The sequence below is a fragment of the Panthera onca genome, chromosome E3 (genome assembly GCF_046562875.1).
Source record: "Panthera onca isolate mPanOnc1 chromosome E3, mPanOnc1 haplotype 2, whole genome shotgun sequence".
Lineage (NCBI taxonomy): Eukaryota > Metazoa > Chordata > Mammalia > Carnivora > Felidae > Panthera > Panthera onca.
Genome location: NC_138354.1, coordinates 5,732,435 through 5,746,120, shown reverse-complemented (window position 1 = coordinate 5,746,120; position 13,686 = coordinate 5,732,435). Strand labels below are relative to the sequence as shown.

The window sequence follows — 13,686 nt, the reverse complement described above, 5'->3', positions numbered from 1 at the left end:
GGCCAGCAGCCCTAGCACCGGCGACTTCCTGGTCTACGCAACTGATTCTCCCTCCTGTGTATTCGGTGGGGAGCCTGGCGAGGTCGCTGCATCTCTGGAGAAGCGCCGTAAGGGAAAGCATGGCCCTCACCGTCCTCAGGGTCCCCTGGAATACTGTCTGCCCCCATTCCTATTGATTAGGACACACAGGTCCAGGAACGTGACGTGACTTGCTCCAAGCCACACAGGATCCGTTATCACTGAGACTAGAAACTAACCTTCCCTCCATGTTGGGCACACTGTTGTCACCCCCCTATCACATTCCAATAGCGGCGGGAGACCCTGGCCTCCAAGTCGCAACGGGGACAGGCCCCAGGAGCCCAGGCCTACCCTGAGGTCAGGCTTACTACAGCCTTACGCTACAAGGCATGAATTCTGCTCCTCTTTCCCAGCTGCCATTTCTACCCGGGGGAAGGAGCATGGCGTCTGCCTTCAAGAGTCTACTCAATAGCCCAACAGCCAGATCAAGCAGAATGGGAGGAAATGCAGACCCCCAGATATCTTGTCTGCTTAATATCAAAGAACCAAATGTTTTACAACCCAAGGATCTTTGAATGATACTTTGCGCCAAAGTCCCATCTCCTTCTGTGTTTGGAAGAAAGCCACCGATACAGAGGGAATCTTCCAAGAGTTATGAACTCAATTATAGGCCAAGAGATGGATCACCTTTTTAGCTCGTAATAACACGCGAATACTTTTCTTTTTGTGGCCTCCGGGGATATTGTCATTGTCGTTGCTTTGTGGGAGCAATGACTGCCTTAAAAGCAAAGTGGATGATTTATCTTTAGAAGGCTTTTATTTGCCAACTTTGAAAAATGATTCAGAAATGTATTTCTTGGAAAGTGGGCGTAAAATCACGTTCTTTGATTAAAGTAAAAGTACTTTTAAAAAGTGGCTTAAGGATGTAAATTCACAGACAATTTTCTAGGATTTTCCAGGAGAGTCCCAATTTTAATATTTCCTGCTTTGGTCTCCATAATCATATTCTTATTTGGCAGTCCCCAGATCTTTTGGCCTTATTTCTAAATATGGTCATCCTCCAAATGAAGACATTTAAATGTATCAAAAGTTTCAAGAAGCGCTTTCTCATCTTTTGGATTTTTCGTGTGACGATTCGTTATGTTTGCATATGTTGACTTCAACGCAATCACAAATTTTCCCAACTTTTATTTTATTTTTTAAAATTGTTTTTAGCATTTATTTATTTTTGAGAGAGAAGGAAAGACAGAGTGTCAGCAGGGGCAGGGGAGGGGCAGAGACAGAGGGAGGCGCAGAATCTGAAGCCGCCGGCTCCAGGCTCCACGCTGCCAGCACAGAGTCCGACGCGGGGCTCAAACTCATGAACCGCGAGATCATGACCCGAGCCCAAGTCGGATGCTTAACCGACCGAGCCACTCACGTACCCCTAATTTTCCCAAATTTTAATTACAATATGTCACTTAGGGATGCTTTCAGCTGTAAAGAACAGAAAACTCAGGGCTCACATGCTGTCAGGGACCCATTCTTTCTCTTTCCACACACCAAGCTCAATTTGTTGACACCCAGTCTCATTTGTTGCTTGGAGCTCACAAGATGGCTTGCATGGACATCACATCTGCTTTCTAGGAAGTTATTAAGGGGTCAAGCAAACAATTGCCCAAGCCCCAACTATTTTGCCTTTTACCTTCTCAGTAGACCTTTGTTCATTTCCTTTGTCTCTTTGGCCAGAACGTTGTCTATTTTGTCACTCCCAATTGCAAGAGAGACCAGAAATTCAAGCTTCTTGCTCTCTACACACTATAACAGAAAAAGGGGATGGAGTATCTGATGTCATATGCCTGCTTGTTGTTTTACCAAGGCTACAGTAACTGCAGCCTTTAAATATCTCTAAATACAACAGATAATGCATGGGATGTATGATTTTAATTGGGTGAGTGCATCCTTTGAGAGCATTAAAATAGTGAAGCTCTTTCCACCATGGATTTGTGACTGCTACTTCTGGGCCCAGAGTACTGCCTGACATCATAGCCAAACGCATGCTTAAAGTTTTATAGCGATCGGATACTAATGGGACATTACAAACTGGCTTAAGTGGCAAAATCTGCCTTTTGGACTCAGCAAAGTTCCCATTGATTGTTAAGCCTTCTTTTGCTTCTTGGTCAATGTCAATGTTAGGGACATTTTTAAAGAAACACGTAATGACTAGTCAAGGTTTTTGCTTAATTATTTATAATTGCACGCATTTGCCTAATGGAAATTTTCATTTTATGCTGAATTTCAAGATCCTCGGGGCTAATACTTCCCCTTTTAGCAAAACGGTTGCATTCCTTCATCATTTATTGCTCTCTTGGATCCATGAAAATTCAGAGTCAGAGTGGTGGGACACTGATAGACCAAGAGAAAGGTTACAGACGGTCTGAGCTGTTCTGGAAACAAATGCACTAGAAATGCCCAGGGCCCGGGGTTGAAGGGGCCCGTGTAGTGAGGTGGCAGCTGGAAGGCACGTGGACACAAACATGGGTGTGTAATCAGATGGAGATGCAGACAAAAAGTTCATCCGAGACAAGCCTTTGCTCTCCCTGAAAGAAAGCGTCCAAAGACAAACTGTCCTGGCTGGAAAGATATTCCCTTCTGTTCCACCCCCTCAGCACCCCCTGCTGTTCATTTTGGGGAATTGCTTGACAATCCTGTTTGCCTTCTGGCTTCGTTACTATGGCCGCAGCAACAGGGGAAAGGACAGGAGAATTGTCTATCTGGCTCAATAGATCCCTGTCAAAGCACTTCAGAGTATCTTTTCCCAAGTCTTTCCTCCAAGAAAAAGCCCCACCTAAAGGTAAAATTGTTCCAGACCTTACTGCGCTTGTCTATCGAGATAAAATGTTGGGCACGCTGTGCAAGAATTTAAGTCTTACCGAGAGGAAATTTGCAGACATGGTCGATGTTTGGCATTTGCTAAATACAGAAAACCAGGCTGCATGGGAAGAGAAGGTCTGGAACTTTCTCTGCTGATATTTTTTCCTTGGAAAAATAAAAGACAAGGCAAATGAAGAGAGGCCAGGCCGATCCACTTGCACAAAGGCAACCATTTCCCCGCGAAGCCAAGGCACTGAGGGGTTTTTGGGACAACAGACGAGTGTCTCTTCCTTTCTGCCCTGGGAAAAGTAAAGAATGTTCGGGTTATCTTGGCTTCGGGCAAATAGCCTCTCCTCACAGAGGCCAATCTGCACCTGGAGAATAAGACTTCAGAATAAGTGCTGTGGACAGGACTTTAAAAAAAAGAAAAAAAAAATCAGAGAATTTTAGAACTGAGAGTAATTTGAGGACCAACCACCCTAATCGGGACGTGAAAAAACAGACCAAGAAGTGGAAAATGCCTTGCCCGGTCCTACATACTGATAAAGGGAATGTGATCCTTGGCCTCCTAGCCCAGTGCTTATCACCCCAGAAGCAGCCTCAAAGGGAGACTACAAAGGCCCTTTCAGGCTTCTGGCAGACTGTACAACCCAGAATTCCTCCAGTTACAAATACTTGAAATGACATATAAAAGGTAACAAAAATATTTTAACATGCAGCCGAGTTTTGGGGGGCGGGGGGTGGGGGCAGGGAGAAGGCAACAACAGATGCCAAAAACACAAAGGGAAGAAAACCAAGCGCCCAGGACAGATGATATAGCAGCCCTTATGGGTGTGGAGGGGAGTGTTAGAGCTGAAAACTGGCCCAAATGGTCAGATGTTTCCAATATTATAGAAGTTCCACCTGTATAGGGACTTGGGACCCGTACAAGATGGCGAGTAGACAGTAAGACCCATTCACACAGATGGGATCCTCAGAAGACTACATGCCAGTAAGAGAGGTGCTAGGAGGTACTTTCTGGCCCAGGGAGAGGACAGAGGAATTTGGCTTCATTGGGGGGTTTAGTAGAAGAAAATACTATCCTAAGAGAAATTAACCCACCAAACCTATGACACGGGGCAGGGGCAGAGTCTGAATTTTATACCCTCCCTTGGTAATCTTCTTGGAGGGCCTGGCAGGAACAAATGCAAAGCTTTCCTGGAGGAACACTTTATAACCCAGGCCACATGGGGTTTTTCCAGACAAAGTGGATCACCACGCAAGATGACCTCATAATAATTACCAGATCCACCAACGTGGGCCACGTTCGCACCAACACCGTGAAGAAGGTGGCCCGGGTCATTACTGAGAAGTACTACACATGCCTAGGCAACGACTCCCATGCCAATAAGTGCATGTGCAAGGAGACCACCACTATTGCCAGCAAGAACCTCTACAGTGAGATAGCACTTGATGTCACTCAATGGATGAAGCAGATTCAGAGAGGCCCGGTAAGCAGGATCTCCATTAAGTTGCAGAAGGAAGAGAGAGAAAGGAGAGATCATTATGTTCCTGAGGTCTCAGTCCTGGATCAGGAGATCAATGAAGTAGATCCTGACACTGAGGAAATGTTGAAGCTCTTGGACTTTGGCAGTCTGTCCAGCCTGCAGGTCACACAGCCTACAGTTGGCATGAACTCCAGGACACCACGTGACTCCTTCTGCTGTGCTGCGATATCGTCAATAAACCTTGGACGAAAACAACAACAACAAATTCCCAAAACGGATAAAGAAAGTTGTGATTCGCCATGATAGAGCATGCACAGCAAACACAACCATGGCTTAATGAAACAATAAATAACCAAACCAGACAAAGTAAAACAAACAAACAGAAATGACACAGAACTATCTGGGAGAAACTATAAAATAATATTGCAAGTGATTACAGAGAAGAAGGAATAGAAACCATAAGGAAATAACATCTGAAAAAGAAACAGAAAGACCCTATAAAAAGAGATTAGATTCATGGTTTTAGAACTGCCCACAAAGCAAAGTTCAGATCTAGGTGGCTTCCCTGGTGAATGCTACCAAACATTCAAGGAAAAATAAATACCAATTCTTCATAAACCCTTCCAAAGAACAGAAGATGAGGGAACATTTCCCAATTCCTTCTATAGGATCAGTATTGCCCTAATATCAAAATCAGTCAAAGACGTCACAAGAAAACAACACATCAATGTCCCTTATGATACAAATGTAAGAATCATCAATAAAATACTAGCAAACTGAATCCAGCAATAATAAAAAGGATTATACACCATGACTAAGGGGAATGTATCCCAGGAATGCAAGGGTGATAACAAAATACAAAAGTTCAATCATTGTAATACACCGAATCGACGGAACAAAGGACCAAAAAACCCATGATCATCTCACAAGACACAGGAAAAGCATTGGGAAAAAAATTAACACTTTCATTATAATACACTTGACAAACTAGGAATAGAAGGGAATTTCCTCAATCTGATAACAAGGTTACCAGATAAATACATAAAAATCAATTATATTTCTGTACATTCTCAACGAGCAATCTGAAAATGAAAATAAGAAAACCGTTCAATTTACATTAGCATAAAAATACTTAGGAATAAATTTAACAAAAGAAGTGTAAAACTTGTACTTTGTAAACCACAAATCACTGTTTGAAGAAATAAAAGACCTAGATAAATGGGCGGACATTCTATATTCATGGATCAGAAGACTTAACATTGTTAAGGTAGTAATACTTCCCAAATTGATCTACAGATCCAATAACACCATATCAAAATCCCAGATCCTTTTCCTGCATAAATTAACAGGCAAATACTAAAATTGATATGAAATACAAGGCACTCAGAGTAGCCAAAAACAATCTGAAGAAGACAAAGTTGGAGGACTCACAGTTTCCAATTTCAAGACTTAATGCAGAGCTACAGGAATCAAGACAGTATAGCACTGTTGTGGTAGGATAGGCATATAGATCAACTGAATAGAATGGAAAGTCCAGAGATAAACCCTTACATTTATGGCCAATTAATTTTTGACAAGGGCACCAAGACAACTCAATGAGGTAAAGAATGATCTTTTGAACAAATGATGCTGGGACAACTGGATATCCACAAGCTAAAGGATGAGGTTCAGCCCCTTTCTTACATTATACCCAAAAGTTAACTTGAAATGTAGATCTAAATGTAAAACTATAGAACTCTTAGATGAACACATAGGATGACCTTGGGTTAGGCAATGGTTTCTTATATGACACCAAAATCACAAGCAACAACAGAAAAAAATTTAGATAAATTGGATTTAAAATTAAATTTTTCAGGGGTGCCTGGGTGGCTCAGTTGGTTAAGCATCTGGACGTGGTCCAGATTTGGTTCAGGACATGGTCTCACAGTTTGTGGAATTGAGCCCCGCGCTGGGTTCTGCACTGTAAACGCAGGGTTCTCTCTTTCCTCTCTCTCTGCCCCTGCCACCCCGCTCATGTGCACACATGCACCTCTCTCTCTCTCAAAATAAATAAACGTTAAAAAAATTTGTATGTGTGTGCTTCAAAGCACACCATCACGGAGGTGAAAGGACAACCTACAGAATGGGAGAAAATATTTGTAAGCCATACATCTGATAAGAGATACGTAAGAGACTCACATCCAGAATACATGAAGAACACTGGCAACTCAATAATCAGAAGATAAAATAACACAATTTAAAAATGGGTCAAAGATCTGAATAGACAGTCTCCAAAGATGATATGCAATAAGTGCATGAAAAGATACTCAACATCATTAGCCATTAGAGAATGCAAATCAAAACCACAAGATACCAATTTACACCCAGGAGGAGAGCCTAAAAAAAATGGACAACAAATGTTGACAAAGATGTAGGGAAATTGGAACCCTCATACATTGCTGGTGGAAATGTAAAATGATGCAGCCACTTTGAAAAACCATTTGGCAGTTCTCAAAACTGTTCAGCATGGAAGCACCCTGCAAACGCACTCTCAGATGTGTACCTAAGAAACATAGAAACTTACATACAAATGTTCACAGCAGTATTCATCACAAAAACCAAAAAGTAGAAATAATCCAGATGTCCATTGATGGATGAATGGATAAGCAAAAGTGGTATATGATGAAATATTGGAATATTATCCAGCAACTAAAAGGAACTCAGTCCTGATACATACTACAACATGGATGAACCTTGAAAGCACTATACTAAATGAAAGAAACCAATCACAAAAGACCACACATTCTATGATCCCATTTGTATGAAATGTTCAGAGTAGACAAATCTACAGAGACAGAAAGTGGATCTAGTGGTTGTATAGGACTAGGAGACAGGGTTGAAGGAAGATGAAGACTAACAGCTAATCATTACAGGATTGCTTTTGGGGTGATGAAAATGTTCTAAAATTGAATGCTCAACTTCACGAATAACCTAAAGACCATTAAATTGTACACTTTAAATAGATACATTGTATGGTATGTGAATTATAGCCCAATAAAGCTGTTTTTTTTTTTAACAGAAAGTGATAGTTGAAAGAGAACCAAGTAGAATTATAGAAATAAAAAAATATTGAAATTTAAAACTCAATGGGTAGATTAATTACACAGGAATTTGACATAGCCAAAGAAAGAATGAGTGATGCAGAGGATGATTCTGGAAAAATTATCCAGAATGCAACACAGTAAGATAAAGATGTGCAAAATATCAAAGTTAGTAATTCAGGAACAGTAGAGAAGATGGATTAAGATTTGAGCTTTCTTAAATTTGAACAAAGTTGAAAAAATTGAGCAAAGTTGAAAAGCAGAAGTGGTTCAAATGCCATTGAAGTGACAAAATTGGCTTTCACATGTATTTTATGGAATCATTGAAAGCTTCATGGTCATATAGCATTTAAAATATATTAATGTATTTTGCATTTAACTCTTATTCTTAGAAGGACTTACATGAAAGGTTAATAAGCCACTATACTTTAGAGCTATTATTTAGTGTGTTTTTTTTAACGTTTATTTATTTTTGAGAGACAGAGTGTGAGCAGGGGAGGGGCAGAGAGAGAAGGAGACACAGAATCCGAAGCAGGCACCAGGCTCTGAGCTGTCAGCACAGAGCCTGACACAGGGCTCAAACACACAAACTGAGAAATTATGACCTGAACCAAAGTCGGAGGCTTAACCAACGGAGCCACCCAGGTGTCCCTAGTGTTTCCATAAATAGAATGAGTATTTAACTTTTCTTGAGTGCTAATGTTCTCAGATTGTCCATACAACAGTGTGTCTGCCATGCACTGCACATCGTAAAAAGTTCAGGAATTTTTCTCAAAATTTGTTTATGCCAATGCTTTGTTACCGTTTGGTATTTGGTGAATTGAATCTAATATCTGTATATTCTCACCAAGGACTTCAGACTTCAGGTGTTTTGCAGTCTATTTTATCGTTTTTTGAAAGCTGGAAAAGCAAACCCCTGACATAGTTGCTTTTTGTGAAATAAAGAGCCTTTTGACTACCTCATAAATGTATCTTCTTAGAACAGTTCTTGAGCACCTACTGTGTGCCAGGCACTGAGCCACCTGCAGAGAACCAGACAGGAGTCAGCCCTGCCCTCGTGATATTTGCATTCTAATGGGAGAATGGAGTGGAAAGAGACAATCAATAGAGAAATGAACAAGGAAAAGTTTAGCTAGTGTATTAGTTTCCAACAAATTACTACACATTTAGTGGCTCAAAACAACATGCGTTTATTCTTTTACAGTTCTGGGGCAGAAGTGCGAGATGAGTTTCACAGGGCTGAGATCAAGGTGTCTGCAGAGGTAGTTTCTTCTGGAGGCTCCGATGGGAGGGTCTGTATACTTGCTTTGCCAGCTCCTAGTGACCTCCTTGTTATTCCTTGGCTTGTGGCCCCTTCCTTGGTCTTCAAAATGCATCATGACAGGCTCTGCCTCTGTATCACCTCTCCTCCTCCCCTGACTTCTCCCATGTCCCTCTTATATGGACCTTTGTGACTACATCCAGTCCATCCAGATAATCCCAGATTATCCCCTCCTCTCAAAATCTTTGATCTCATTTGCAGAGTCTCTTTGCCATGTGAGTTAACATTCACAGTTTCCAAAGCTTGGACTTGGACAGCCTTGGGGAGTTATTCTCCAACCTACCATAGCAAGCGATAAGCACTATTAGAAAAGAACATGCCAAGGGGTGCCTGGGTGGCTCAGTCAGTTGAGCATCCGACTTGGGCTCAGGTCATGATCTCGTGGTTTGTGAGTTCAAGCCCCACATTGCGCTCTGTGCTGACAGCTTGGAGCCTGGACCCTGCTTCGGATTCTGTGTCTCCCTCTCCCTCTGCCCCTCCCCTGCTCATGCTCTGTCTCTCTCTCTCTCTCTGTCAAAAATAAACAAACATTTAAAAAAAATTTTTTTTAAAGAAAAGAACATGCCATGATAGAGAGGGTCTAAAATAACGTCTGCAGGTGGAGGGGTTAAGGAAGGCCTCTCTGAGGCTGCATCTAGGGTAAAATCCAAATTATGGGAAAATGCTGTGTGAGTGGGGGAAGCACATTCTGGGCTGAAGGAACAGCTTGTGAGAAACTCCATAACAGAAGTGAACTTGGTGCCCTGGAGAAGGCAATGCACCTTGGACGGGGAGAAAGTTACAGAACAGCCAACGAGTCTCCAACTCACATTGCCTTTTCAGAATGGGAATACTTAAAGCCCCATCCTCCCTCTTGGCATTTCATATGGGAATTTGCCCCAAACTACTATCATATCGACAGAGACCTCTTGTGTCGCAAAGCAGAGTGGAATTCTCGTGTGCATCCTGAAGCATCCGGCAAGGCTGAGAGCCCCTTGTCAGCAAGTTCCGAAGAAGGTAAAACCTCAAAACAAGAGCCTGTTAGGAGTGTGGCTTTCAAAGTCTTTGTGATGTTGGCATCTGCGATTGCTTCTTACAAACTTTGTTAACATAAACAGGATTTTTACTTGTTTAAACTCAAGCAAAAGTTAAAAGAGGAAACCTTGGGTGCCTGCCCATTGGGACCTGTTCAGGGCCCACCCTTCTTCAGGCCACTCGTGTTCTGGGTTGGGGGAGGGCCGCTGCAGGGCTTTCCCAGCAGATGGAAAACTGTTGGGCCAAATGGCTTCTCCTCACCTTCTCCTGAGTCATTCCTTTCTATGGGTTTCACTTTCCTTGCCCAGAGCGTCAGGAAGTCTTAGTACAACTTCAAGTTCAGTTTCAAGTTTGCATGAAACCAACAAACGCACTTGAAGAGCCTAATACAACTCGCTTTTTGAGAGGTCTCCCACCTTTTCACACCGACAGCACCTTTGACCGTACCTCGACTACACCTTCCATTAGGGTCCTCCTTGAATTCTACTTCTCGCGTATGCATTAAGGGCTTCGGTCAAGGGCAGTTCATTTTGCATTCCTGCACCCACCCCTCCCAGCAGAGCGCCTGGCATGGAGCAGATAATCAATACTCATACTCTTGTTCAACAAACAACTACCAGGCATCTATATGCCAGCTACTAAGCTGAGAGCTGAATGGCACTATTCTTAATGTCTGTACAGACCAAGAAGACTTCTAAAGGAGCAGGATGGTCCCAACCAGGAAATTATTTCCATAAAGGAGAGTTAAATATAACAGAATATCTGTTTGTAGATTTGCATACAGTCATGAACCTGGTCCTTTGATCAAATATCAACCTTGGCAATCAAATCAGGCCATCTGAGATGCTTGCCAGTTTTAAGGTGGTTTGTTAATCTCTGTCTTTTCTGACTCTGAGCTACACTGCTGAGCTGTGGGGTGTTAAAGGTTAAGCCTCTGCTCTCTTTCCCAACTCCTCGGTTGACTGACTGCCCTGCAGCAGAGAGTGAAATGACCCCATTCATCAGAAAGCACAGAGGTTAGTTCTAAGACAAAAGGAGACCTGCAAAGTTAAGTCAGGGATTTTCAAGTTTAAATGAAAACCAGCAGACATACGTGAGGAGCCTAATACATAACGATGGTAATTATAAGGTCATGAGTTCACCTCAACATGGCAAATGAAACCCAATTGGCAAATCTTATGAACCAAATGCTAGAGATCTTTTAAGGAAGGAGGCAGTCACTTCCACTGCCTGAAACCTAGGGCTGATGTGTTATTTCCCCCAACACCTGAGAACACATAATCTTTTGGTTCCCAAGCATGATGTTTTATAACTTGTAAAACCCGGTAACATTGTCCCAGAGTCCAAGTGGTTGTCTCTGTTCTAAGTCCAGCCACATTTCATTCTCTTGGTGTTCTCATCTGGGACACACAGTGCCTTCTTTGTGTACATTGCCAATTGAACTTTATCACAAGAGCAGTTTAGAAGCCTCATATCCTAACAGCTCATAAAAGATGCAATTGCACCCAAATGGAAGCTTTTGAAAACCAGAATAAGACCTCCTTGTTGGGAGGATGTCTCAGATATTAAGCCGTGGCTCCTGTCTGAAGAAGACTGTTCTGGATCCTCAGGGTCTGGGCTGGAGCTGGGGTGGAGAAGAGGACAGGGAGCATCAGGAGCCACACACCTGCTCCCTGTAAGTGTTGAAAGGAAGAGTTACCTCCACAACACCTCAGCTCACCGTGGCTCTCTAAATCCAGTAACGATCTCCTGAATAGCACGGCTACGTAACATTAAAGGTCGTTCTTGATGTAAAGTTTAAAAATGTACTGCCGTTTCTGCGACCATATTTTGGCATTCATTAAGTTTCTAATCCAACAGGAGCTTCCAAAACTGCAGGTGGCAGCCTCCTTCCTCCATCTATGAGAGCCCCTGCCTTGGGATCCCCTCAGGTCTTTAGGGTCAGCGAGAGGGGTGCGCAGGAAGGGGGTAAAACAGCGAAATCAATACAACTGGGGGACATGGGTCCCCCTTCCCGCAGTCCCCAAGAGACAGCACGGAGGGGCGCCCGCGGAAAGCGTGGGTCTTGGGGCCTCACCGTCCCCCCTGCGGGCTCTGTCCAAGTAGAACAGCATCGCGAGGTACCGATGCCTCGCGGGATCCGGGCGGCCGCGAGTCAGGAGCTCTCCGCGGGCAGCAATGAGGCAAAGGGTGGCCGCCCCGCCTCCGGCGCCTCAGGTGGGGCCGCCCCGCCCTCTCGGCCCAGCTCGCCTCCGCCCCGCCCACCCAGGCCACGCTGCCCCGCCCCCCCGGCTCGGCCCGCCTCCTCCCCGTCCTTCCACTCGTCCGCCTCAGGTGGAGCCGCCCCGCCCACTCCGGCCCCGCCCACCCCTCCCGCCTCAGGTGGGGCCACCCGGCCCGCTCGCCTCGCCTCGCCCCGCCGCGTCAGGCCGCGTCTCCTCAGTTCTTCACGGGCGGCGGCGGCGGCGGCGCTACAACTTTTGACATTTTGGCGGCGGAGGAGCGCGCCGGCACTGCGGGACCGACGGCTGTGGCAGCGGCCGACCTTCGAGGGCCCCTCAGCCGCACCGGCGCTCCCGCCGCCCAGGGTCGGGCGGCCACGAGGCCCCGCCGCGTCGTCCCGCGTCGCCCCGCCGGGCGGCTGCAGCCATGTCGCGGGGGCCGGAGGAGGTGAACCGGCTCACGGAGAGCACCTACCGGGTAAGCGGGTCCAGGACGGTCCCGGGGCCTCGCCGTTCGAGGGCGGGAGGCCCGGGGCCCGGGAAGGCACGGGCTGGGAGCTCGAGGCCGGGGAAGCGGGGAGGCCCCGCGGCGGCTCGCGGTCGTCGCCCGGGGAAAGGTCGGGGCGAGGAGGGGACTTGACGCGGGAACACCCTCCCCCTCCCGGCGCTGTGACGCCCTGCTAGCCACACGTTTCGCAGCCAGACGTGGGGGTGAGGGGAGAGTGTCCCGTCCCTGGGGGGCCGCTGCGCCCGGGCTCTCGGGGGCGCGGGAGCAGCGCCACTTTCCTGCCTGCGAGGACGTGGGCGAGCGGCGCGCTGTGCTCGGGCCGCGCCAGGTGCGTCCGGGGGGCGCCGCGGGCTCGGGGAACCCTGCCTCGCGCGGCGCCGCATTCCGCTGGGCGATTGTCCCGGGAGGCGACCGGGGTCCCAGGACCCCTCCCCCCGGCCGCCCCCGAGGTTCTAATGAAAATGGACCTTACCTGAAGGAATGCGTTGACGGTCACGCTCTTAACTTGTCTTTATTATGAAAGCGTTTTTTTCCAGAAGCAGACACAGATTTGGGATTAGTGGCCAGTTTAGTACGTTTAAGTGCTTGTAAATGAATTCCAGTTGAAATAAGATACGTGCTTAATCATCTGCTATTAATAGACTACAAAACAACTTTTGTTTTAATTCAAAATTCAAGTTCTCTAAATTCATTTGTAGCCATTTTTAAGGCCCACCTTTTGGTCACTTTTATAGACTTTTTTTTTTTTTTTAGCCCTAAAATTTAGTCTCTAGGGTTGAAAGGTCTGAGTGAATTCTTGAAATCAGAGGAGTTCATTGACTTTTATAGGAAAGGAATAAAGAAGAGTGTGAAAATATAGTCGTCATCTGTCTTTTGAGTTCAAAATAATTGATTCCCTTCTTCTGAATACACAAATAGGTAACATGAATTATATTTTCTAGAAAGTTATGCTAGACGCAGTGGACACAGCATTTTTGGTCTCACTAATAACTGTTTCCTTGACACAAGGCAATTTTTAGAAATCGCAGAAACGTGAATGTTAAAGTTTTACATTTGTATTGAGATTGTTAATATTTAAGTGATCCTGAAGGTGGTGGGGCTGGCAGTGTGGGGTGTTGACGGTGTGTAAATAACACATTTTTACTCTAAGACCCGCGGGATTGGAGCCACTCCTGCGAGCGTC

The 13,686-nt window shown here is 45.2% G+C and overlaps 2 protein-coding genes and 1 pseudogene across 4 annotated transcripts in view; 2 read left to right on the top strand and 1 right to left on the bottom strand.

Moving 5' to 3' along the window:
* Positions 1-1,212: 1,212 nt before the first annotated feature.
* On the bottom strand, positions 1,213-13,195 carry LOC132677675 (uncharacterized). Of its 2 annotated transcripts, none has more exons than XR_013552983.1 (3): positions 12,471-13,190; positions 2,931-3,170; positions 1,213-1,815 (listed from the first exon to the last, which is right to left on the bottom strand). XR_013552983.1 is itself a non-coding variant. In XM_078440407.1 (3 exons), the coding sequence occupies exons 1-3, from the start codon at positions 12,884-12,886 to the stop codon at positions 2,351-2,353; spliced, it is 903 nt and encodes a 300-aa protein (XP_078296533.1). In that variant the 5' UTR covers positions 12,887-13,195; the 3' UTR covers positions 1,823-2,350. The 2 variants fall into 2 exon arrangements, 1 of the variants encoding a protein (XP_078296533.1); XM_078440407.1 differs by lacking the exon at positions 1,213-1,815 and adding an exon at positions 1,823-2,597 and having other exon boundaries at positions 12,471-13,195.
* Positions 3,738-4,676, top strand: LOC132688805 (small ribosomal subunit protein eS17 pseudogene; annotated as a pseudogene).
* Positions 12,151-13,686, top strand: part of BAIAP2L1 (BAR/IMD domain containing adaptor protein 2 like 1) — a 92,915-nt gene continuing 91,379 nt past the window's right edge. For both annotated transcript variants that reach the window (XM_078440406.2, XM_078440405.2), the window contains exon 1: positions 12,151-12,473. In XM_078440406.2, coding sequence (XP_078296532.1) covers positions 12,423-12,473 — 51 coding nt within the window. In that variant the 5' untranslated portion in view covers positions 12,151-12,422. The remainder of the gene's footprint in view (positions 12,474-13,686) is intronic.